Source organism: Tachysurus fulvidraco, chromosome 6, assembly GCF_022655615.1.
Source record: "Tachysurus fulvidraco isolate hzauxx_2018 chromosome 6, HZAU_PFXX_2.0, whole genome shotgun sequence".
NCBI lineage: Eukaryota > Metazoa > Chordata > Actinopteri > Siluriformes > Bagridae > Tachysurus > Tachysurus fulvidraco.
The window spans coordinates 11,285,202-11,311,767 of NC_062523.1; the positions used below are offsets into that span (position 1 = coordinate 11,285,202).

The window sequence follows — 26,566 nt, forward strand, 5'->3', positions numbered from 1 at the left end:
GACGCGGTGGAAGATGCGGCGGGAAATGCGGCGGAAGACGCGGTGGAAGATGCGGCGGGAAATGCGGCAGAAGATGCGGTGGAAGATGCGGCGGGAAATGCGGCGGAAGACGCGGTGGAAGATGCGGCGGGAAATGCAGCGGAAGACGTGGTGGAAGATGTGGCGGGAAATGCGGCGGAAAACGCGGTGGAAGATGCGGCAGAAGACACTGTGGCGCCCGTGCCGTCAACATCAGCACCATCACAGAACGACAAACTGATGGAAGAACAGCAGCCAGCCAGAAGTGAGCCCAATATCGCCCAATATTAACAAGCTACCCAGTCCCAATGGATGAGGATAATTTAATAGTATTTAATACAGCCGTGTAATGACTTATAAATAATGAATATCAAAAATAGTCTGTTTAATATACAAAATAGACTGTTTAATATACAACATAACCAATTTGTAACTAAAGACTGGGCTATGTAAAATGTGAATGAACTTTTATTAGTGACTTTGGTCGGATAAGCGGTAGAAAATGAGTGAGTGAGTGAGTGAGTGAGTGAGTGAGTGAGTGAGTAGTAACTTTGGTAAGTTTCAGATTTCAATTCTTAAATAACATCGAATGGAGAGGGGCCCAAAAAATGCAGCCTGCCTAGTGTAGTCCATTTATTTACTCCGGCTCTGGCCCGAAAAATAAATAGTGGAGTAAAGTACTGATACCAGAAAAATTTACTGAAGCACAGTAACGAAGTATTTTTACTCCGTTACTTCCCACCTCTGGCTCCTAGTGATTCTCATCCTCAATAAAGAACCGTATCAGTGGTTGAGTGATTCTCAGTATGGAGCAATACCAGTGATTCTCGACCTCAATAAAGAACAGTATCAGTGGTTGAGAGATTCTCAATAGAGAGCAATCCCGGTGATTCTCATCCTCAATATTGAGAATAATTATTCATGAGTGCTGTCGGTTATTGTTTGGTAAGTTGCTCTGTTATCAACAGCCCAAATGAGACCACCTGGATATCTTGGGCTGACAAGAAAGGGCAGAAAACAAGCATGAAATATCAGAGAGTTTTTCTAAGCTAGGAAGGAATCTTAGATGTTAAGCAAGGGTTACATAAATTTAAAAGACACCCTTATCCAGAGTGACTTACATTTTTTATTTAAATTTATATGGGGGGGGGGGGGGGGGTTTAAGGGCCTTGCTCAGGGGGCCAGATGTGGCAGCCAGGACCTGGAATTTGAACTCACAACCTTCTGATTACTAATCCAACACCTTAACCACTTACCGCATCCCCTTGACCTTTCAATTTATTTTTATTATTGTTGGAACTGGTGTATAGGATATGAACTATAATTTGCAAGGTGTCAAGACATAAACAAACTTAATTTTCAATTTAAATTTTAAGAGATCTTTTTGTTTTAGATAAAATGTTTGGATTCTTTTTGTATTATGTACCAACACTGGCATTGCACTGTATGAAAAATTAGGGGGAAAAAAACCCTTAATAGACTACAGTACATCTTATTAGCCATACTGCACACATCTGAGCTGCATCCTCTGAAATAATGAAGCCCCACAATGCAGTGCAAATGGATGTACAGTGGGAAAGAGACCGGACGTATGTCAAACCCCGACACGCTTACTATGTAAGTACACGACGTCACCGTGACATCAGCGTCCCATCTAGTGCACTTGATAACCAACAGACTGCAATTTGGGATGCGGCCCTGGAATGTCGCTACTAGCTTTCTAGCTAGCAAGTTGCTAATCAATGAGCACAGCAGCAACGAAAACTTTTACAGGAATATTATGACTGATGATCATATACGACTGCTGGCGATGTAAAAAAATAACATTTAGCCAACGTTGCTACGTTTAAAAAATTACCAACAAAACTGTACGGGTGAGTTTTGTATCATTTATGCTAATTTTCTGTACAAGTAACAAGCAGTACCGTTAGCAAGCTAAGTGTAACTTGGTGTTAGAGATAACGCTAGCAGAGCCGGCTACTGTTTTGATTTCCAAGGCCTGAAAGAAACGTAGTTAACATCGCTAGTCTGAAAGCTAGCTAGCTGGTGATTTATCCGTCTGACTCAGAGATCTAATAACCATCGAGCTGCCATTGTGACCGTGTTGACATCGATGTTGTTGTGTTAATAAATAATATGATCTGTATTGAAGTGTATTTATGTGCTGATCGTTTATGGATCTTTGCAGGAAACGCACATATCAGTTATGTACACATAATTCCGGCTATAATTCAGCCTAATTATTTAGCTACACGTCGTTAGCAAGCTGTTTTCCTTCCTAATGCTGTAGATAATTCTCATAGTTTTCTAACGCAACAGTCTGTGTTTATCTGCTCACTTAGCTACTGTTAGCTAACAGTGCAACTTGTTAACCGACTTTCTTACAAGGGCATTTCTTATCAAAAAGTAGTGCGTTTTATTATTTTGTTTCGTCTTGATACAGTTTGCAAGGCCTTTGGTTTTGGACCGTCCTAGTAGTCTTAATATACCTCGATAATAAGCTGTGTACGTTTTGATAATTAGAATTATAAATTAATTACATTGTTTTTTTCATTAGATTCCTGGGAACCAATGAGATAAATCTGCCTTCTGGCTCAACCAGATGTGGGGTATGCAGCCATAAGTAAAAACAGGATTAACCATAGTTTAATTTTCATATCAGGGAGAAAAGATATAGTGTAAATATAGATTTTGGATTTTTAATCACCCTAATTTTCATCTTGTAAACGTTTCACATCATTTGTGGAATGTAAACTTGCATGTTTTGCTCATTGAATAGTGATTTATTTGTGACTGATGGTAATCAAGCACCATTACCTTCCTTGCTCAATAATTTTCTTTATTTGTCCTTTAACATTCAGTTAGGTTAGCAGAGGACTAGTACCCAGCTGTCAAGAAGGTCGAGAAGCAAAGGTCCATGACAATCAACTGTTTTTTTGGAGCCACACAGCCACAACAAAGTAACTCAGAAAGATGAACATCGATGACAAGTTGGATGGGATTCTGATTCAATGTGGCACTGTGAACATACACCACACAGCGCAAACTTTAGCATCCTCTGTTTTGGACAAAAGGGGAGGACGAAACCTGGATATGTCTCTTGGAGAAAAAAGCTTGGCCAATCAACCCCTGCTTGCTGATGATGACGATGAGGAAGATGAGGATGACGATCTGGCCGGTGAGACGCTGGCCTCACACAACCTTATCTCACATGATGAACTTATGGTTCATGAGGAGACTGTGAAAAACAATGCAGCTGGAGAACAAGAATTCTCTCAGCGGCTTTCCCAAAAGCTACCGTATACTCTACAAATGCCTGTAAGTTATATTAAAATGTTTTAGTTGTACTTCCCTTTTATGCTTTTTTTATTTACTGAGCAAGATTAAAATACTCACAACTGCAGCACAAAGGTTAAAGGTTTGTTTATTTTGTGCCATGGAGCTGCCTGCATTCAGCTGTTTTTATTTTGTGTAATTATATTTTCATTTGAATTCCGGTCAGGTGAATATTAAACAGGAACTGAAGCTGACCGACCCACTAATTCTCAATAAAAAGGACAAGAAACAGGAGAGGGATCTGACAGAATCTCACAAAAAGAAAAAAAGAAAGCAGCGGTCTCCTGCAAAGGTACACATTCACTATACTGAATCTAAGAGGAATGGCATTTCTGCAACCTACTGACAGATTTGAGTTTTAAATACACAAAGAAATGTGCTAGTTGTATGTGAACCATTGTGTGAGGGTGAACGTAATTCAAAAATGACATTGTCAATCTAATAATCTTAGATTCTTACTATTAATGAAGATGGCTCACTGGGACATCAGAACCCAAAGTCACACGTCTGTGAGCACTGCAACGCTGCTTTTCGAACAAATTACCACCTACAGAGACATGTCTTTATCCATACGGGTAACACCTACACATGCACACACCTTGAACATGCTGAAAATGAATTATCTTTGCCCATTAATTTCCTCTCCTTTTATGTATGATTACTTATTTTAAAAAATTCCTCTCCAGGAGAAAAGCCTTTTCAGTGCAGTCAGTGTGACATGCGTTTCATTCAAAAATACCTGTTGCAGAGACATGAGAAAATTCATACAGGTAAGAAGAAATCCAAAATCATATTCATGATCAATATCTGTAGTTTTGTCTATCCAGCAATTAAAGTAACCATTGTTTGTTTCTTCTGTAGGAGAAAAGCCATTTCGTTGTGATGAGTGTGGAATGAGATTCATCCAGAAATATCATATGGAGAGACACAAAAGGACACACAGTGGAGAGAAGCCCTATCAGTGTGATTATTGTCACCAGGTTAGAGTAATTCAGTTTTGATATTTCCATACTGAGCTTTTTGGATACTTTGACATATCCGATAAATATATTTTAATGGAACACCAGCATTTTTTTCTTTGGTGAACTTATGCATGTTAGAAGACAGTATTTGCAAGCTTCGGTGCAGCCAAAATAACTGGTCCAAGAAAATCTGAATAAATCCTAGAATAGTTCTTATGCAGTAATTTTTTTTTTCAAAATTACATCCAGTGATAAAACAAACCAAAGGACAAAAAACAAACATGTTTTTAAAGTAGTTTTTTAGTAGTGTCACTTCTAACCTAGATATTTTTTCTACTCAGTACTTCTCCAGGACTGATAGAGTTTTGAAGCATAGACGTATGTGCCATGAAAATAAGGAGAGAAAGGTCCATAAAGCAGCTGCCAAAGTTGGCCTTCTACCCAGCACAGAAGCTCTCACATTCTCCTTTCCATCCAAGGAGAGCACGCTACCTAAGAAAAAGCGCCAGAAGTCCACTGATAAGAGCAACACCGTTGTCCAAAACATTTCTGTCCCAGAAAAAGTTGTGGAGGGTGAAGAGAAAAAAGAAGAAGACAGACTCTGCAAAAGTGAATGTCTTCCTCTTTATGATGTTGCCACCAAGGTAAAGGATGAATATGTAATGACAGAATATTCTGTCGAACTCCCAGATTGTTCTCCCGGAAGCAGGGAACTTACTGGGGAGGCATCTTCTGATGAGATCACAACTCCAAAGATAGTGCTGAAGAAGATCGTTAGCAAGAAGAATGTAAAGCAGCAGACTTTGGAACACTCACAGCCTTTGTCACCCTTGTCATCATACGAGGAGGGAAAAGTCACAAGATATACATTTGAAATTGTTGATAACAAAGGCCTTTTGGATGTTGAGCCAAGCACTGACTTGGAGACTGTTGATCCACTCCAGGTTGGGCCAACAAAGCCAGCTGGCAGCAGCACAAACTATGATGATGCCATGCAGTTTCTCAAAAAGAAGCGTTACCTCCAGGCGACCATGGCCAATAACAGTCGGGAGTATGCCCTGAACAGCATCTCCTCACAGCCCTCAGTTACTCAGACAGCTGTGGCCACGGTCATAGACGAGACTGTACCTGCCACAATCCTGTCCGAGACTCAGACTCTGAACGTGGAGATCAAGTCGAGCCATGAGAAGAATGTGCTCCCTGATGAAGTCCTACAGTCTCTCCTGGATCACTACTCCATCAAAGCCAATGGACAACCAGAGATCAGCTTCAGTGTAGCAGACACAGAAGTAACTTCCAGCATCTCCATTAATTCATCTGATGTATCAGAGAGCAGTCCTACTGAGGCCTTGGGTACTAGCTCCCAAGCACCCACTGCAGAGAAGGCTAGTCTTCTTCAAGAGTATTCAAAATTTCTCCAGCAAGCTTTAGAGAGGACCAGTCAGAATGACAGCTACCTAAACAGCCAGAGCCTAGCGTTTGTGAATGAAGGAGCAAGCCTTGGAGGGCAGCCTTTATTTTCCACAGACAAGCAGTTTGGTTCTCCTAGTCGGTTTCGATCAGGTATGAACTCTCCGCTGAGACTGGACAAACCTCACTTTGGACTTTTAGTTGATTCCCAGCACTCATTCTCATTTTCAGGTGACGAAACCAACCCGTCTTCAGTGTCACCAACTGAGGACTTTCTGGAGCAGGTGTCCCCCAAAAAGTCAGACACTCAGGGCATTACTCAAACGTTTCAGATTGCAACATTTGATCAGAACTTTCGATCTCAGTTCCAGACCAACCGGTCTGTACTATCTTCACAATTTAGTGTTTCCAATGGACAGGTCAGCATAAGAAGTCATGGAGGATCAGACTTTCCAGAATTCTCTCTCGTTACTGAAACCAGAACTCAATTGAGCGCCTCTCCAGATGCCACAAGCAGCCACACATTTGGCTAAAAAAAAGCTATTTAAAAAATTTACTTGTTTAAAAGCACTTTATATTCTTGCTCTGCGAATGTAAGCAGCACCACATTGGATGTTCGTCTCATGGCAAGCATTTGAACTCCAGATGTTCTCTTTGTATTTGGTCATTGTTTTAATCACACAGGATGAGAATCATTTTAGGAAGTCGTTTTTGGTTTTCAGCACACTCATTTAACGTCTGTGTACATGTAAAAGGCACTTTTCTGTATTTTCTTTTAATTCTAAAAGTTCCTCTGCACATCATACTGCACAACCAGTCTCTCTAAGAGAGAATTTACTTTCTTACAGTAACATACAGATAAGCTCTTAAATTTCCAATGTAAACTCATGAATTCATAATTTTATATAATGAAATTATATAATTCTAAGATATTTTTGCACAACACTATGAAGGTAATATAAATTTTTTTTTTTTTTTAAAAAGGCTCTTAAATTATATTGGAGCCCGATGCAGCTCTGATGCATTGGATTATTTGTAGGTACCTTGATTGACACCTTAATTTTCTTTGTACAAAAAAGGTATCATCCATGGAACTAATAATCCATGACCCTATGAGATGAAATGAAATTAATTTAGGTTATGCTGGGTGAGTATACCTCAGATAATACAGCGTGGGGTATTGAATAAAGATAACAACATTTAAGTACATTCCTCAAGTTGTATTTTTCACTAATGAAGCTGATTAAGTAAGCATACCTAAAAAGTTTTTTCCTGCATGTAGTGCCTTTTTGTGTATCTGTGAATTATTAAAAAAAGATTTTTTTTTGTTTGTTTAGTTATGACCCTGAACCTAAAGAAACGAATGATTTTAAATTTAGCTAAACTGTTACATTTGCACTTGTAAGGGCGAAATCAGTGCTTTTTATACCCGGGATTTTTGATTCAACTAGATCAATCCCAACCTGAATAACGATGTTTATTTCTCTTTTTTTCTGAAGCACATTTTCCAGTTTCCTCATTACAATTATGGATATCTTTTATGGGGTCAGAGATTGGTGATGTCTTTATTTGTTATGTTATTCTATTGTGTGTTTGGTAGTTAACCATCAAATATATGAAATTGGGAAATTACAGTTGAGCCATGTAGCTTTAATCATTGTCTTTGAAATATGAACTAAAATTTGCCTTGTCTATCTCTAAATTGACATTCATGTATTCATTGCATTGTTTGATGAAACAAATGGTGCATGGCTTTGATCTTTGGTACTTTTATTTAGTATTTATAACCCTAATTATCGTTAATGTATGTCTTGCATCTAACAATGAATCACATCAACATATAATTTTTGTATGTTTTGATTTCTCTTTTTTTGTGTGTTGAAATATCTTAACCAAGTCCCTAAGCTGTAATTCATGCATGCTGGTTTTTAAAACCTACAGGTGTGCCATGTTAAACTTTAGACCAAATTCCATTGTAAAGAGATCTTTATTATAAATTATAGTTACATTATAGTTACTGCTCATACTTAATTTGAAAACATTCCCACATTTGACTCTTAGATGTGTCTCGTTATCAGCATATATGTTTGTATGTATGTATAATGAATATAAAAAGTCTACACACCCCTGTTAAATTAACAGATATTTCTGATGTAAAAAAAATAAATATTTTTTTGTTCTTACTGTGAAATTACATGTATAAAATGTACCATAACACATTTTGCTACACATGGTTTGGGGTGGTTAAGTTGAGCCCACAATTTTTTTTTTTGTGAGAAATTGTCCAGACATGGAAAGAATGAGACGTCATTGTCACATGCTGAGAATAAACAGTACTTTTCAAATATACCTGCAGCTACTTTAATGTTGCTGTAGATTGCATACTATATTTCTAGCAGCCTCCTGGGTTAGTTTTTTCTCGTCCTTTTAGAAAATGCAGAGGGACTTCCTTTTCTTGGTGATGTCACAGTATTACTCCATTTGTTGATGATGGCTTCTAAGGATTTTTTCAGATGCCCTACAGAAATAGCTGATCTTAAATTGATGTTAATAATAATAATTTAATTGACAGCTACATTATAAATACTTATGAATATGAACATGGATGTGATTGGTTCATTGGTTCAAATCAACAATTATGAAAGGGTGTGCACAAAACTTTTTTAAATTCATCCTTTTTTGTTTTTTTACAAAATGATTGAGCATTTTTCACTTATTTTTTTATAGGTTGTAATTTTGGAGGTGTAAATTTTTATTTTTTATTTTTTTACATGATTCATCTTGTTTTCATTTATTTAGCATCACAAACATTCTGCCATTTTAAAAAGGGGTATGTGGATCTTTTATATCGATGGTATGTATGTAAGTTGTACATTTTTAACTGCACATTTTGTATTGTGTATGCTAAGAGTGAGATGGAGAAACTGGTGATTTTTGGGATCTCTGTGGATTTTTAAATGAATGTACTCTGTTAATTCAATCTGCATAATCCTGTTGGTTCTGGCCTCAGTGAACACTGCTCATGTTACTGTTGATTCATAGAGACTATTTTTTTTCTCTCTGTCACTTCCTGAAGTTGAGAATACCACAGCAGCTAATCTGAATTAATTTCAGAGAAGCTCATAACTCTATTCTCTTGCATTATTTAAGCAGATTCATAATTGTGCACTCAACAGAAAGCAGCTTTATATATCATGCATATTCTGAGCACAATTTGAAGTGTTTTTTTTTATTTTTATGTTAGTTAGTTACAGGGTTAAAATCCATCAGGTTTCAAATTATCCAGGATTTCACTCAAGTCAAAATGAAGTGAGAACACTTTTCATTTACCTTTGTATGATATTGTTTGATATTGGTATACTAGTATTATTTTCTTTTACTGCTACAGACATTTACATTAATTCTGACCCCAACCCCATACATTGGAATTATGGGAGCGTCTATATGAATGAATATGCCTCTTTTCCCTTGTTAAAATTGATATAATTAACTGTTGATGCTTTCTGATCTTCTTAGTTATAGACATGTCTATTATCAAGTTGATGTGGGGTGCATGTCCACTGGTTTGTTTTTATACACTGGTTATATATTTTTATATGTATGTATTTTATTGTAGCCAGTTTATTCCATAGAACACCATTCATTTTATGCAATATAATGTATAGAACCTGGAGGTAAACTTTTTTTTCTTGATTGCATCTCTTGTGTATGTCCTTTGAAATACAACAGAAGAACTTGGTGGTGTTTCTTTTAATTGATTTTTAATTTGTCCCCCTCCTTACCTCATTTTGTGGATAATTATGTTTCACAATTGTGTTTCATTTCTCTGTAGTGAAGCTACAGTAGATTCCTGCCCTGGCTGCCATATGTCAATACACAGAGTCAACAGAGACTTTCCTTTTGTCAACATACCTGGCTGAATACCAATGATATCCCCATATAATGTGTTGAATTCTGAGTGTTTTGTATGACTAGATGTAACTTTTTGTCATTTAGTGAATTCACTCAGACCTTGTTTTACATAATCCTCCAGATAATGATTGTCCAGCCTCCACGTAAAAATGAAATAAAACCATCCCCATTTGTTTTTGATGGAACAACACTGTCCCAAATTGATTTTGAGGTATTTTATATACACTTTATTAGAAGGGCTGGTTTGAGTATTTTTGGAAAATGATAGACTACAACAGCAGGTTCCACTTCTGTTGGTCAAGAACAAAAAACTGAGGCTGCACTGGGCACAGGCTCAGCAAAACTGGACTGTTGAGGATGGAATAACAACATGATCTGATGAAATTTGATTTCTACTGAAGAACACAGATGGTAGGGTAAAAATTTGGCACCAACAGCATAAATTCATGGATCCAACCTGCTTTGTGTCAAGTCAGGCTGGTGGAGGTGGTGTAATTGAGTTGGGAAGGTTTAATTTTTTTGGCACACTGGGCTTGTTAATACTAATCAGTTATGTTTCATGGCCACAACGTAACCCATAATCTAACCTTCCAGCAGATCTCTAGCAGGTCACCAAATCTGAATGCAATAGGTCAGTGTCCCTAAAAACTATGCAGGGACTACAGGATACAATCATGTCAACATGTAGAAAAACGTAACTTAAAAAAATAACTTATAAAAATTTGTACTATGAAGAATTGATGCTGTTTTGAGATTAAAGTGACGCCCTACCCATTATTTATATTGTGTTCCTGATAATGTTCCCAGTGAAGGTGTCTGTGTATGTTAACCATGTCACAATTATATTATATTCATGTCACTATAATAATAAGTCCAAGCAATCACAAAATTCACACTTTTAGGTCCACAATTTTGCTCTCCAGAAACTACCAGCACCCTTGTAGCATACTCAGTGTTCTTGATTGCTTGGTTAATGTGTTGGAAAGTGTAGAAAATCCTGGGCAGATTTAGGGATGTTCTGTCTGACTGATATACTACTAATCCTTCATAGAACATAACTGGGAATAAATTTGTCCCGCTTTGTTAAATTATAGCTCAGTGTGACTCACAGTGTTAAAGTGTTTGATGCTGCACACCTTTAAACATGACCCAACTCTAACATTTGTTTAATGACGTGCCACAATTGCCCACGTAGCATTAGCACATTTATTAGGACTGAAAGGCATGACATGGCATGACATAGCAGAGGCACTGAAACGCGCTAGAACTAAAGCTATCATGTTATTATTACGTTTGGACTATTTCGGGTATGTATGATTATTAACACATGGATGGATGGATTAGAGTCTTTACAAACAGGATGTCCGAATCAAAACAACAAATGGTTTATATGTCATGAAGGGCGGGCTGTTTAGTGTGTCCAGAAGAGACTGCGTCTTAATTTAACCTAGAAAAGTTAACTCGTATACTATTCGGTGGTGAAACGAAGGAAACAAAAACCACATTTTTGTACTATGAGGTTCAGGTATTTGCTTCGAGCAAATCTTCGTCTTTAGGTCCTTCTGAAGCGACACTGAGCGCGCGCACACACCTGGACCAGGTAAGGTATAATATGTGGTATTTACCTTGGTGACGCTTTCAGTAAGTTTTGCACTATTCAAAGCTTTATAGTTTACCTGAGGATTTTAACCACTGTCATGGAGAAAACAGCTTTACTTGTACTTAGAGTGTATATAGAGTGTATACATATAATGCATAATACATACAGTATAGTGTGTGTGTGTGTGTGTGTGTGTATATCTAGAAACATGATTGCACATAAAAGCTGTGGCGATGTAGAATATAATTATTTTGTAGATGATTAATAGTCCAGTCATGTGACTGTTTCTCAAAAACAGACTAGTGATTAGATTAGTTGTTATTCTCTACCAAAATCTTTTCTCTCTTGGTAGTCTTTAACTTTCAGCAGGTGCACTAAGAGTCATTTTTGTGTTTACAGGTGAAGTTAAAGTGGCAAGAACTAGTGATATTTCTGAGCTTCCTATGAGGAAAATGCTGCAAGGTTGAGACAGGTGGCAACATGAGCTCACACGTTCAGGAGTTATTTCATGAAAATGCCCAGGTAGAGTTTTGTGCTTCATGTTACATTTACATTTACACATTTAACTAGACATCCTTATACTAGTTCAGTAGACCTAGGGTTTAAGAAACCACTAAATCATCCTTTGTTGGAACATATAGTTTAGAAACTACACAAGTCGGTGGATTTTAAATAAATGTATGCTAATCCAAGTGTTTGGTGAAGAGGTAGGTCTTTACTGTTTGTTTAAAGACAACAAGTGGCTCAGCTGTTTGGACAACCCGTACATTTATTAATGCTTCTTAAAGAACAGAAGCAACTTTGTAAACTGATATATATCTTGTGTCTTAAAGTCTGGGCTGGTAAAATCAAGGTTACAGCTTTTGTATTGGTGTAGGTGCATGTTGTCCATTTTTAATTAGCATTCACTGGTCCTTAAAGTCTAATTGTATCCCTCTAAAGCATACATTATGCTATATTTAGGTTTTCAGGTGAAACATATATAAAACAAGGTTACTTATACTTTTTAATGGTTTCACCCAATCAACAAGGAAAACAATACATTTATTTCAGTGTTTGAATCCTTATGCAGGGCTCTCAGATGAATGCTCAGCCATGGTGGAAGGTGAAACTGTTTGTGTGGGAGCCTGTCCTGTTTGGCACCTGGGATGGTGTCTTTACAACCTGCATGATCAACATTTTTGGTGTTGTGCTTTTTCTCCGCACCGGATGGCTTGTAGTGAGTGACATTTTGATGATTTAGAGTGTCGATAGAAAGATGTCCTAGTTTTGAAATCTTTCTATAATGTGAGGGGATGTTACACCTTTTACACAGCTTATGGCATTACATTTTGTCTAGAGTAAAGGTTTTTAATACTACTTTCCAAGGATGTATAGTAATGACTATTTTCGGTTTAAAAAAGAATCAAACGAACTATGGACCTAGAAGAATAGAAGCATGTTTCGGGACAGTTATAGGGTTGACCATAATTGACGCCAAAAAAAAAAAAGAAACGCCTTTTTTTTTTTGCACAAAATTTTGCACTGTTACAATGGATCATTTTAAAATATTAGGTTTGCTTAATTTTTCTGGATGATATTTGATCAGTAAACACAATGGCAAACACAAACTAATCTAAACCTTTGTTTCAGGGTAACACCGGGGTGCTCCTGGGCATACTCCTGGTGTCACTGGTTGTGCTGGTTGCACTGGTGACTGTTATGTCAGGTGTGGGTGTGTGTGAACGGTGTACCGTGGGCAATGGGGGCGTATATTCCATGATCTCCATGGTTCTCGGAGGAAGAGTCGGAGGCACTGTTGGACTCCTCTATGTGTTTGGGCAGGTAAGAAGATTTTGGTGGTACACCTGTGAGGAAAAAATAGCAACGTTTAACACATGGTGATCTTTTCTCAGTGTGTGGCTGGAGCCATGTACATCACTGGCTTTGCGGAGTCCATAGCCGAGATGCTGACTGTTCAGAGTGTTTGGGCTGTCCGGGGTATCTCTGTGGCTGTCCTCCTGGGCCTGCTTGGGATTAACCTGGCTGGAGTAAAGTGGATTGTCCGGCTGCAGCTCGTCCTGTTGGCCATACTTGCTGTATCTACTCTGGATTTTGTAATTGGAACCTTCAGCCATTTGGACCCAGGTATGTGAGTCATATAGTAATAGCAGAACAAAGCACCGCATTCATTAAATTGTGAGATTTTTGCATCAACATGCATCAAAGCATTGACCCCAAGAAAAATGTGGTATCTTCATATAAATTGACTCTGATCTCTATGGGCAGTATTTATGAATAATGCGGCTATAACGTTTCTTGATTTTTCTTTGGATTATGAAGAAATAATGTAATCCAATCAAATGCTAGGACCTGCTATTGCTAGAGCAATAATAATCGAATCTAATAATGTAAAGGCTGCCATGCTTTTAAATGCATCCAGTAGGAAAATGCTGAACCTTTCCCCACCTAATCACCTTTTATATTTACCTTTTTGTTATAAATTATGCTGTCCTTTACCTAGTTCAGTCCAATAGATGTCAGTATGGAGCTGCTATTCAGTTACTTTCACTTGCGTTGGACTTGAAATCAATCAGTACCTTAAATTTAATTGGCAGAATGATTGCTTTAATTTGTTCAGATTGTTAAAGATTACTAGAGTCTTTCTATACATACTAGACCTACATTTGTACTCCGCCTACATCAAACAGAAAACTGAGGTTACTTGGAGTTCTGCGACAGTTCTGCTTTTTGTTTTGTGTCTGACAGTTACGTTTTTAGTTGTAAACTATAGAACAGAAAAGAGACTGCAAAACACCCATGTACACATGCACATCAATGCATTCAGTTATTCACTAATTTAAATCATATGGCTGATATAGTTGGAATGTGCAACACAGACACATCATAGTCTAAGAAACTATGTAGTATATTCATCATGAAAGTCTTGTTCCTTGTTTGCTTTATTTTTAACCAGAGTGCTCTGCAGCTTTTAATCCTTTTAAACCTGTCCCTTTTTCTTATTTTATTGACTCTCCTTGCACTTCTTCTGGCAATGTTATACTTTTTATGTCTGTTGTGCGAGACCTTGGTTTTTTATAAACACCTGCTTCACCGCCGACCTTGTCCTTGAATGATTTAAGCATAGATCAGTACAGCCTCCTTCTTAAAAATAATAATCTCAGAGCTTCATTGCAAAACATCTTACCTGCTCAACTACATTTGTGGTAAATAAGCAATTCATGTGCTGCTGAAACATGGGTTTTCTTCCACTTCGCAAAAATATGCCAGTGTGTGAACTTTGCATTCACATGTGAATGAAAAGTGTGAGTGTATTCTCTCCTCACTCCAAATTTTCCTGACAATCTTCCAGCTCGACTGTACGTGATATTTGATATTTGATTTCTTTTTTTTTTCCTCAAAAGACAGCCAACATTTTTGCATTAGTTTGTTTATTCTTCTTTTATGTATAGTACTGCTGGATGAGTGTCGATGGAGAAGTTTATCGCCCCCTTTTAATTATTTCATGACTATTTTAAGCCTTGTTATTATTTATGTTTTAAATTCTCACATATTGGACAAGGTTCTGACAATTAAATTGACTTAAAAGGGCTCTATGTGTCCTGTGTGATGTTTACTCAGAAGTCTTGTGTGCAGGAAAGGCCTAAGCTATAAAGGATGGGGCCAGTGTGTACTCTCACCCTGGATCTTCAGGAAGTCCATCCCAGCTCTTCCTGTTCTCTTGATTACTAACTTCCTGTCGAGAATGGAGAAAAGACTTCCACAAATATGATCTAGTTTCCCTCTATATTTCTCTCACTCTCTTTTTCTGTGTGGGTTGAGCTGCAGTGAAATCTGAGCAGGAGGATTGAAAAAAAAAAAATGACGGAAGTTGGATTTAAAGCAGTGCTGAAATCTTTGAATTTGAGAAAGTGCTACTGTTGCTGCTGTTGCCCACATGCATGTGTCCAACTCTTCTAGTTAACTCTTTTAGCAGCTGTGCCTGAGAACAGAACATACTTTTGGTTGGTATGGGGAATACAATTTTCCTGGTTTGTACAGGTTTTTCCAATTAGGCTATATAGTAGAGAAGTGATCTCACTGCTGGCTGGGCTCCAATTTATTCTGTGGCCCACGCCGGGCGCCACATGTGCGGCCTACCTGCCAGTCTCGGGAAAAGGGAGCTGCTGCGCATGTGTTTACAATTTGATAACCATTTTAATCAGACAGTCAAGGCCAACACGGACACAATAGAGACTAAGCAGCTTCTACTGATCCCGATACAGAAGTCAGACCTCTCAGTGAATGGCCATAAAAGAATAGAAATTAATGGTTAGTCTGTAAAATGCTCTGTGATCTTAACATGTCTCTGTATACTGCTAAGTCTGCTACATGCTTTGACCAATTTAATCACAGTTATGGTGAATACTTGAAATATTATGCTGGAAATGATATAATGTTATGAGTGGTGTCCTCCTGAGATTTCTTCTCAATATCATGCCATTGCAATGAGCACACATATTCTAGAGGCCAGTTTCAGGGGGGAAAAATTATCCCCTATTCTGACACAATTTGTGTGATTGTAAGGAGGGATTTTGAGTTTTTATTGTGTTAGCTATATTAAAATGTTGTGACTCATAACCATTCCTACTCAGTGTCAGTGATGTATTCAGTTTTGGCTAGAGTTATGTTTTGGTTGTATGTTATTTGTGATTCTCCACATTGGTATGCAGAATGTGCTTCTGCAATGGAACTTGCGTGACTCTTGCAACGCCCCGGTTTGGACAGGAAACCTGTATGCGGTCATGGTTTTGGTTTAAGGGTGTTAACCGGGCTCACCCACATATTTGGCCTGGGACAAAAGAACAGGCAGGAAGGAGATCTGAGCTATTTGCTTGAAGCCTCCATATCTTCACTTTCACGACTTCTGATGAGAAGGGCTCCAACTATAAATAGCTTCATGCAGCAGTCTGACAGCCCTGTTATCATTTTTGTGTGTGTGGTCTAGCGGTTGTGGCTGTGGTTGTGGGGTGTGGGTGAGAGCATATGTGTGAGTTATCATACTCATAATGTCATGGCCACAGGATATGCTGTTACTCTACTTGGTCCCTTTCAGTAAGATTATTTACAGCATGTGATTTGATTTGATCCAATGATGACTTGCTAGAGTTTAAAATGCCATTAGCAACAAACATATATGCAATAAATGGGTATGTCAATAAACTGAATTTCCAATTTGCACATCTATAAACAATATAATCAATAATTGCTAGTAATGTTATGAATTATTTAGCACATTGATATAGATTAATGTGAATAATATTTGCTAGGCCTTTTTATGTTCATCCTAAATAATGTATTGAAAAATGTAACAATATAATTTAAAAAATAAATACATTTTCATAAGAGGTACATAATATATAAATATTTCTACTCAACTTTATTTGACCTTAGGAATGATAATCATGTAATATATTCATGTTTCCTAATTGTTTTACACTTTGTTTTAGAAATTCATAACATTTTTGCATGATGCATTGAAATTAATGATGTAGATAAGGATCTTACTCTTTAGCGCCCCCTCTGAGGAAAAAAAGAATTAAAGTCTTTTTCTGGTTAAAAAAACATATTTAATTTTTTCATTTATTTTTGTTCTGTTTTATATAAGTCCAACAAACTGAAATAAATATTAGATGAACATTCTAAAAAAGGTTGACAAAAATGCATGACCTCTTTTTTTCATATATATTCTAAAAAAATACTGCAGTATTATTGCGCCACAAGCAGGGAGGCGTTTCGAAACTGTATAATACTTCCTTTTTTTTAAAAATCTTGATTCTCTTTTCTTTCTGTTGCTCTGGTACTTGCTCTTTCCTTAGAGCTGTGTCTTGGAAGGTTAGGAACAGGCAGGGCTTCTGAAAGGGTGGTGACTTCCTTTTTGAAAAACATGTCATTAATCCAAGAGAACACATTCTTTCCCATCACAAGATAACCGAGAGGGAAATGGTCCATACACTTTCATGGCCAAGTGCTACAAATTGCTCTCAATCTCTCTGGGTGCAAAGTTCATACAGGTGAGGTTTCAAGTCAAGTCAAGTGACCCTTCTATACCTTATAAGTACAAATAAGAGAGCTGGACTATTTTTTTATTATAGCACATGGTAACAATTGTGCTCCATTCAGAACCACTCGGTTTTGAGTTATGTTGTCTATTTCTATTCATTCTCTAATGTTACAGAGTTTAAGTGTTTTTCTTGACAATTATTGTTCCTGGGCATTCAGTTTTGTGGGCTGCACTATATCTCATGCATACAGTCACTATTGTTGCCTCTTCTGCTTAGCAAAACAGTGATATCGCAAGCTGCAGCTTATACAAATTTTCTTCAAATGCCTGTTTGGTTAGCCTGAGAACACACCCAGAATTCAGTCCAACATTTACCCAGTAATGTCCGCACTGCTTTTGTACACATCTTGGCGGGAGACTCTGTCCTCCCCTGACACTTACATAAAGTCCTGGTGTGGTCAGACACACACACACACACACACACACACACACACACACACATATAGAGCCCCGCCCATGCTGACAGAAGAGTCCTGCTCCAGCTGGTCAGACGTTTCATATCACAGAACGATAGATCTATTATAGGTTTTATAATGTCTTAACTGAATGCATATTTATTTTTAATGTCCAATTGATGTCATGTTCCCATTAAGGACCCTGTCGCATCATACAGAAAGATTTTCTTAAACACAATTACTGTAAAATGGACTATGAGGGAAATCAAGTGTAGGGTTATAGTGCTTGAATTCAGAATATATAAATAAAACAGAATCACAGAACTTCAGCACCATTGTTAAGTATATATTTTTTTATAATACTGTAGGCTTTTGCCATGGATCACACAGTTTAAGGATTTAATTACTGAATAAGTTAGCAATGATTTGATGTGCTGACATTGTTCTGGCCTGATTTTTATTTTCAGAGCATGGATTTGTTGGCTATTCTGAAGAGCTTTTATGGAGGAATATTCTGCCTGACTACACAGCTGGAGAAACTTTCTTTACTGTTTTTGGGGTTTTCTTTCCTGCTGCAACAGGTGATTTACACTTTTTTTTTATTTATACTAAATAGCCAAAGTTATCATTAAATTCCAGCCTGATGATGTCCTATATAAGGTTTATAGGTGTGGTAAGCTTCCAAAAGCTTTCTGTAAGGAGTTTTTCTGTAAAAACTTGTTTTATTGGAGGAATCACGGGAGAGTCAACTCATTAGTATCTGCTGTTTCATAATTTACTTAAAAGAAACTTTGGGGTGGTAAAAGTTAAACTGCTTCATGCAAGACCATATCACCAGAGGTGGGAGTAAGTCATACATGTGCAAGTCACAAGTACTGTAAGTTTCAAGTCATGAATGTCAAGTCAAGTCAAGTCTTTTTTCAAGTCTTCTCAAATTTGTGACCTAAGTCTGACTCGAGTCAAGTCGAGTCCCCCATCTTTGAATCATTTAACTCAAGTCAGAGTCAAGTCTCAAGTCATGAATGTCAAGTCAAAGTCAAGTTGAGTCTTTTTTTTAATATTTGTCAAGCAAGTCTCCAGTCTCAAATTTGTGACTTAAGTCTGACTCGAGTCAAGTCATATGACTCGAGTCCCCCATCTCTGCATATCACACTGTGGATTATTTTCTGTAACAGCAACCTACTGTTGTTTTTTTATTCCTTCATTCATTCATTCATTAATTAATTAATTAATTAATTCATTCATTCATTTTCTACCGCTTATCCGAACTTCTCGGGTCACGGGAAGCCTGTGCCTATCTCAGGTGTCATTGGGCATCAAGGCAGGATACACCCTGGACGGAGTGCCAACCCATCGCAGGGCGCGCACACACACACACACACACACACACACTCATTCACTCACGCAATCACACACTACGGACAATTTTCCAGAGATGCCAATCAACCTACCATGCATGTCTTCGGACCGGGGAAGGAAACCGGAGTACCCGGAGGAAACCCCGAGGCACGGGGAGAACATGCAAACTCCACACACACAAGGCGGAGGTGGGAATCAAGCCCCCAATCCTGGAGGTGCGAGGCGAACGTGCTAACCACTAAGCCACCGTGCCCCCCTTGTTCCTTCCTTATAATCCAATAATTAATTGATTGCGAAGATTTAGAGAAAACTGTGCCAACTGATGAGGAAAAAGTTATTTATACAGTACATGCCACATTTTAAAATGATCTTTCTGTGCAAATATAATTTTAAAATGTGGTATGTATAAATGAGAGGGTGGCTGCTAGTTCTTTTTTTCACGCTTGCATTTACTCTGTGTGGAATAACTCTGTCTTTGTGTTATGTATAGGCGTGATGGCGGGGTTCAACATGAGTTCAGATCTTCATAAACCAGAGCATAGCATACCTTTGGGGACCCTGGCAGCTGTGTTCATCTCGTATGTGATTCACCATTTATAGACACCTTATCTATATAATTGTGAAATATATATCCATATATAATTGAGTAAAAATTGTAATACTTGTGCCACTCAGTAATTAAATTACAGTGTATACAGTATTCATATGTTTAACAGCCTCTTATACTGTTTCAGTTCTTTAATTTATTAAGCATACAGTGTGTGTATCAGTGTAGAACTGTGATATTGCTGGATTTTGCAGGTGGTTCCTATACCTTGTTTTTGTGTTCTTGCTGGGAGCCATCTGTACCAGAGATGCTCTACGCTATGATTTCTTAATAGCAGAAAAGGTAATATTACTAATGTTTCTACCTTGGTATCAGAGGTGTAGGCTTTTTTTTCTGGCATTACTTTGAAAGCATTACAACATGGTTGCTCACAAAATTAATGCAGAAAGTTCCCTGTGAAGGTGCTAAATAATTTTTGCTTTACTTTGACTTTAAGCCTATTATTATTGATGTAGATATTTATATCGATGTGTTTAGGAGTAAAGCAGAGGAAAACAAACATGTACATGCACAAGCATCATGGTGTGTGGTGTACTTGGGATGGGAAACTGAAAAGTTCTAGTTAAAACTACCAGCGCAGTTTGTATGTCATTGAACAATTACACATTTTTATATTCTTGACATTGTGTCACTGTACCTGTATTTGCATCATATAGAAATTATGGACCATTTTCTATACAATGCACTCATTTACTGTATATGGATATGATGTTTAACAAAGGCAAAAAGCTAGCTTGCTACATAATTTGCATTTGCTTGTTTCTTTCAATATGTAGACAAACTACATTGATCCAATTGTATATGTGTAAAACTGTTCAATAGACGAAGAGCACTATACTTTATTAAAGTGTTGGATCAGACAAAGATTCCTATAAAAAGTGAAACACAGTTTACCTGAGTGCAAACACAGATTGTGATCCATGGTTTTGTCATACTGTATGATTTGTAACTCAGACGGGTTGCCGAGTTCAAGCTTCATGTGGTGTAGATGCCATGGGACCAAATGGTATGAAACTAATAGTTGGGAAATGCTGGGGTGTGATCCTCACAGGCCTTGTACACTCTGGCAGACCCACAGCTGCTCAGTGGGGGATTTGCAAAGGGGTGAACACCCTGCCATTGCTTCTCGTATATCAGAAACAAAGACAGCAGAACTGTCTATAAAGTGGAAACTGTTATAATATTTTACCTTGCATTTTTCTTGCCTAGACATTTTTGTAAGTCAACCCTTTAATTTTTTTTTTGTTTTATTTATTTACTTTGCATTCAGTGGAACTTTTTTTTTTGCCTCTCTTCCCCTGTGTTTGATATTAACCCTGCCTTTCAGGTCTCCTTGGTGGGTTTCCTTTTCCTGATGGGTCTCTATGTGTCTTCCCTGGCCTCTTGCATGGGTGGTCTGTATGGAGCACCCAGGGTCCTGCAGTGCATCGCCCAAGAGAGAGTAATCCCAGCTCTGTCTTTCCTGGGACAAGGGGTGCGTATGCAAAAATCACACTGTGTTGGAAGACAAACATATGAGCTCTTGCCCAATTTCAGCCAAAGTTCTGAAAAGCTGCTTTGTGATGATGTCCATTGTTTAATGTTCCACTTGATTTGATTATTAGACCTAATAGTAGCATACTGTACACCATTGTTTGGATATGTACAAGGAAAGGAGCTAGAGTGACAGCTCTTATATACTGTCGTGTATTGTGGCTGTGATTTTGACAGTCACATTCCTATGATAATTATGATAGAATTGATATACGGTTTGCCCTTTCATAGTCTTTACTTTAGATTGTTTTTTACTTTTTTGAAACCTGATATTGTAACAGTTTCTGTGACTTGATTAGTGGATTTGCTGTGACTTGATTGATGCAATAATTCATAGATGAATTCATGGGTACATTCATAGATGATGTTCTTTGTTTTTCTATTTATTAGTTCATTTATAGATGATGTTCTTTATATTTCTATTTATTTTTAGGTGTTTTCTTAAGTAATTTGAGCTTTGGCCTTCATCTTCATTGGTCAGGTCAACTTTCCGAATTATAGGATATAAAGTTGCTTGGTTTTGTAAATGCTTCTTTTTAATATTGCTCAGTTTATTTCCTAACCTCTGTTGAACACTCTTAAAGCTTAATCACTGTATACTTTGAGTGTTTGTGAAGGCAGAACTGATAGTACCCACAAAAAGGTGGTGCCCATAATTATAGAGCAATTGAGTGTTTTTTTTTTTAAAAAAAAAAACACTGTGAAGGGCCTGCATGGCACATTGTGGCTTGTGAAAAAATAATGCACGCCCTTTTCCCTTGCCCTTTCTCTGTCTGGGTCTTCAGTGTGGACTAAAAGCAGGCCTGAGACATCTTGCCTCGAATCAGAGCCCGAGAACAAATGCAGGAAGTGAAGCCAGGGCCAGCCCAGATTGGCCTGGCTCTGTGCCATTCAGTACCGGGAGTGCAAGCATGCCGACAATCTCAACCTGAATCATAGAGTATTGGAGAGAGAGATGGTGGAAAATGTGTGGCTTTAGGAGGGACCATTTGTGTTAGAGTTCAGGGAAGATGTTTTCTCTGTATTGTTATTGTTGGATGTTTCCACTGTGCTATTATGCAGCATGCAGAGATTTAGAAAATGAAAACTGAGAGAGGATAGAATGTAATGTTGAATGTTTAGATGATTATTGAGTTTATGATATTAATTTAAATACCTCAAACTTAATAATGAGGAACTCTGTTCTTTTTTTGAGCCTGATTTTACAAAAGAAACTGGCACTACTATAAGAACTATAACACCTGTATATGCACTAATTATTGTATGTACTGCATGTCAATTCTCTATCCACTTTCTGTCTAACAGAAGGGTCCTAATAAAACTCCAATAGCAGCCATTTGTCTAACAAGCTTACTCTCCATGGCCTTCATCTTCATTGGTCAGGTCAACATTCTGGCTCCTATTGTTACCATCAACTTCATGCTGACCTACAGCATCATCGACTATTCCTATTTCAGCGTAGCCATGAGCTACAACCTACAAGTTAAGGAAAGGAGGCCTCTCATTGAAAAACCCTGCACTAGAAAACCACTAGTAACAACCAATCACCCATGTTATGGCAGCAGTGGAGCTCTGAGCAAGTGCAGCAATGGCACACTGCTTGAGTTCACTAAAGACATGGACCAGATATTTACATTGCCTAGTGCAGACAATACAGAGGAAGAGAAAGCGTCCAATCATGTAGCCAAGGTCTGGGGCAGGAAGGCAAAAGTTCCTGCTAAAGAAACACTGAGCAGTAGTTTTGGGCTGGATTTGAACAGCAACAGCCCATCAGTGAAGGAAAAGGATGGCCCAGATGATGAGACCAGCAGTCAGACAGGGCTTATTGAGTCTGAGCCAGGAGGGAAGAGGAAACTGTCTCTGCCTACTCATAGTCCTATTGAACTCGATCAGATACCAGGGGAGAAGGCAGACACCAATGGTAAGTGATGATGCTCTGTCCACAATCAGCACGCAGTGTTTACATACTGTAGTGGTAAAGCACTAGATTTATCAAACCATCTTTCTTTTATAGACACAAAACCTAAACTGGAGGGATCAGATATCCGACCAGTCTCAAATTCATGTTATGCCAAGTTTTGCAATCACTGGGTTTCCTTAATTGGTGTAAGTACAAGTATGAAAATGACTTAGTAATATCTATTTTGTTTCATTAACTGAGAAACTATATTTCATGAATAAAAAAAATAAAATAAATGTCAATGTGTTTAATTCTTTAGGCTCTGTGCTCCATTTTGATAATGTTTGTCATCCAGTGGGTGTATGCCTTGGTGAATATTAGTGTGGCCCTCCTCCTTTATCTCTACATAGGAAACACAAGCCCAGGTTTACCAACAGGTAATTATCTTGATTACTTATGTTACTGAACTTATGTTGATATATGATTCGTATAAAGAAACACATGTTGAAAATAGAACCTTCTTCCAACATTGAGGTAACAGTAATTATTTAAGATTGAACATATTTAGTATTTTCACATTAACAAAACATTCCAGTGCTTTATTTTTGTCTCTCCTCAACAGAAATAGAATAACTGTCTGTTATATAGCGACTGGTTGCATTTGGTCCTGGGCATAGTACGGTCTGTTGTGCAGCTGTTGGGTGGGATATTTGGAATAGTTTAATGCTGAATTCAGCAACGGTGTGATATATAATCTCTCCAATCCCATGCTGTTGTAGGAGGTTGACTGTCTGTGTTGTATTGTACAGTAGTTTGTGTAAAGTTTTTTTTGGCTGTTTTAATATTAGCTTGTTTTATCAACCTTTTTTTACTTGTATTTTAGTTTGTTTATTTTTTTTTCAAGCCACAAGAACCAAAATGTTTTAACAGCACACACCACATAATTGCATCTATATAGAGTTATGCTTTAGGCAGCTTTTTCTTCATGGTGCAGACTTATCTGTATATGTCAAATAAACAAATAACGTGCACTCACACACGCTCACACACACAGAAAAGCAGGTCCTGCAGATGCTGCTGCAGGGTATTAGGGTACCTGTTTTCACTGCGACTGCTATAATAATTAAGAACAGCATTATAGTTAAGCAAACAATGAACCACAATTGAATATTTCATGTATTTGCATTCATTTGTATGATTTTAGGTTTTTTAAAAATGCCAATCGCATTTGGCATTTGTGTTGTGAGTCATATTTAAACTGGTAACACAAGCGACCATAATGTTTGCCACAAAAGAGAATATCAGTTTTTCAAGAGCTTTATTGAACCAAAACCACAGATCTTAATGCCATACTACATATTCCACGTATGCTTTTTTAAATTGTAGCAATATAGCAATGTAACACCGAAATGTTGGTCAGTATGAAATAATAAAATAATAAAAGTTAGTCAGTATAAAAAAGATGATTATAAAATTGATGTATATGAAGATTAGGTAATTGAATCATTACCTGATGGTTACACATTTTTGAGTGTGTCCCCTTATTATAATTGTAAAAGAAATGGTTGAAATACAAGTTGGTTATAAGTTCAGGAATTGGTAGAGATATGTTTCATGAGGCAACAGCATTTTCTTCTAATTTGGCAAGAAGTTAATTGTGACCAGAAGTGAAAAAGATATTGATTCAGAGCATGCTATCTCAAAAGTGATGCAGTATGGAAAAATATTAACCTCTGGAGCTGATACATGATTACAGCATCAGAATGATTTCAGGGACAAATAAAACAACTCTGCCTTATTGTAGAAGGATTTTCTCCAAAAAAAAGAACTATCAAAAGACTAAAAGTCCAAATGTTTAATAACAGTGACAAGATGGAATGATATTAATGGAAAGTAGACAACGGTACGTTCCATATCTGTTGTTATTTTGGGGAATATATTAATAAGTCGGTCTGATTAAAGGTAACTTGAATAAACCAATCAAACTGTTGAAACCCTTGTTTTTCACATACAGTATGGTGAAAAAATAGCTTACCTCACACATACACACATTCATTGTTACACTTATACACATTCTCACCTTGGAGCAATTTGCCTAAGCAGAGATGCTTGAAATAAAGTTTGGTATGAAGCTGAATAAGTTCTGGTCTTACGATTTTTTTAATGTCTTTGCCTTTAGGTCTTTTTACTGTATACAAATTGCGTTTGTGTTCTCTTGTTAACAGGTATAGCAGCACATTTCAGCTTTTACCGCTGGATAAAGAGTTCTCTGAGTAGCCTGGGCAGGTATGATGATTGTTTATTCCTTAGGTCTTAGTGTCTTCTTTTGATTAATGACTTTGTTCTTTGGCTAAGATTATTTAGAGATTTCCTGTTCTAAGAATAGAGAAAATCTTTAACATTGTAACAGACTAATACTTGTGCTAATGCACGATTTAGCTTGATGCTCTTGATAACAGTAACTCTCCTCAATTAGGCCACACCAAGTGCTTCAAGACCAGATTGTGGTGACACCGTCTTTGTCAGCAGTTGACATGGAAACCAGACAGTTGACGGAGGAAAATACAGACTTTGCCTTGCGAGACCGCTATCACCATTCATCTATTATCACCACCAAAGAAGAGATGGTTCATCCTCAGCTTCATTAACTAGCATCATCCTATTCAGATTGGCCAACATATAACATTTTAAAAAACTTTCAGATGATTCAGAATAAGTTTACAATCATTATTGACAAGTGTTAATAGCTGATCTTTGATTGGTACTTCTTCTCTGACATGTCTTAATGACAACTAGTTTGAAACACAATGTATGAACTGTAAACACAATGTTTCGATAGCTATAATGCCTTGAGGTCTGAAAGTATAATGCAAAAATATGGATGATGCTTGTGAGTTATTTTGTTCAATTGAACTCTTTTCTTCATTTATTCATTTTAAGTATATTGCTTATCCCAGTAAGGATTGTGATGGATCCCAAGCCTGTCCTGAGAACCCTATTTGGGAAGCCATACACAAGAAATTTTACAAGCTAATTCACACCTGGGGCAATTCAGCTACCCTTATGAAGAAAATCTAATTAGACATAGGAAGAATCTGTGAAGCTCCAAACAAACACTAACCCAAGCCCTGAAACACAAGCTGTGAAGTATGGCATTTTTTTCAGTATACCATGATTCTGTGTTATTATCTGGGAAATCAGAAGGATGTGAAATGATGATTTATAAGAAGTGCAATAGAAACTAGTATATTGGTGTTATTATAGTTGTGAAATTCTTTATAGGCTGTATGTTATTTATATTTAAATGGGTGTTTTGTACAGTGAGGCAGATAAAGATAAAAATATGTTCCTCATACAGTATTTGCACTTTGCTAAACTAGTGTGTTAGTAAACAAATCTCTCCCCATCATCCAATTCATCTTCCAATTCAT

At 37.4% G+C, this 26,566-nt stretch overlaps 2 protein-coding genes across 7 annotated transcripts; both read left to right on the forward strand.

The window, feature by feature from the left end:
• Window positions 1–1,700: 1,700 nt before the first annotated feature.
• znf148 (zinc finger protein 148) lies at window positions 1,701–9,464 on the forward strand. Of its 4 annotated transcripts, none has more exons than XM_027164697.2 (8): window positions 1,701–1,892; window positions 2,576–2,696; window positions 2,880–3,336; window positions 3,521–3,646; window positions 3,806–3,929; window positions 4,041–4,124; window positions 4,216–4,334; window positions 4,658–9,464. In XM_027164697.2, exons 3-8 carry the CDS (start codon window positions 2,992–2,994, stop codon window positions 6,257–6,259), a joined length of 2,400 nt encoding a protein of 799 aa, XP_027020498.1. In that variant the 5' UTR covers window positions 1,701–1,892; window positions 2,576–2,696; window positions 2,880–2,991; the 3' UTR covers window positions 6,260–9,464. The 4 variants fall into 4 exon arrangements, with proteins under 4 accessions (XP_027020498.1, XP_027020496.1, XP_027020497.1 ...); XM_027164695.2 differs by having other exon boundaries at window positions 2,576–2,627; XM_047815173.1 differs by lacking the exon at window positions 1,701–1,892 and adding an exon at window positions 1,909–2,221 and having other exon boundaries at window positions 2,576–2,627.
• A 1,165-nt stretch (window positions 9,465–10,629) lies between these two features.
• Window positions 10,630–26,544, forward strand: slc12a8 (solute carrier family 12 member 8). Of its 3 annotated transcripts, none has more exons than XM_027164427.2 (14): window positions 10,630–11,238; window positions 11,638–11,760; window positions 12,311–12,457; window positions 12,871–13,062; window positions 13,134–13,365; window positions 18,204–18,317; window positions 19,586–19,673; window positions 19,897–19,984; window positions 21,030–21,176; window positions 22,541–23,156; window positions 23,250–23,341; window positions 23,455–23,572; window positions 25,361–25,421; window positions 25,612–26,544. In XM_027164427.2, the coding sequence occupies exons 2-14, from the start codon at window positions 11,719–11,721 to the stop codon at window positions 25,781–25,783; spliced, it is 2,109 nt and encodes a 702-aa protein (XP_027020228.2). In that variant the 5' UTR covers window positions 10,630–11,238; window positions 11,638–11,718; the 3' UTR covers window positions 25,784–26,544. The 3 variants fall into 3 exon arrangements, with proteins under 3 accessions (XP_027020228.2, XP_027020229.2, XP_047670855.1); XM_027164428.2 differs by having other exon boundaries at window positions 10,630–10,945; XM_047814899.1 differs by lacking the exon at window positions 10,630–11,238 and adding an exon at window positions 11,338–11,356.
• Window positions 26,545–26,566: the final 22 nt, after the last annotated feature.

What these genes read in the sequence shown, in the direction of transcription:
- znf148 (XM_027164697.2), top strand. Translation starts at nt 2,992, where the DNA reads ATGAACATCGATGACAAGTTGGATGGGATTCTGATTCAATGTGGCACT. An exon ending in AGCAGCGGTCTCCTGCAAAG is followed by an intron (nt 3,647 to 3,805) that starts GTACACATTCAC and finishes TAATAATCTTAG; the next exon opens with ATTCTTACTATTAATGAAGA. An exon ending in ACATGAGAAAATTCATACAG is followed by an intron (nt 4,125 to 4,215) that starts GTAAGAAGAAAT and finishes TTTCTTCTGTAG; the next exon opens with GAGAAAAGCCATTTCGTTGT.
- slc12a8 (XM_027164427.2), top strand. Translation starts at nt 11,719, where the DNA reads ATGAGCTCACACGTTCAGGAGTTATTTCATGAAAATGCCCAG. An exon ending in TCCTCTATGTGTTTGGGCAG is followed by an intron (nt 13,063 to 13,133) that starts GTAAGAAGATTT and finishes ATCTTTTCTCAG; the next exon opens with TGTGTGGCTGGAGCCATGTA. An exon ending in CTTCAGCCATTTGGACCCAG is followed by an intron (nt 13,366 to 18,203) that starts GTATGTGAGTCA and finishes TTTTATTTTCAG; the next exon opens with AGCATGGATTTGTTGGCTAT.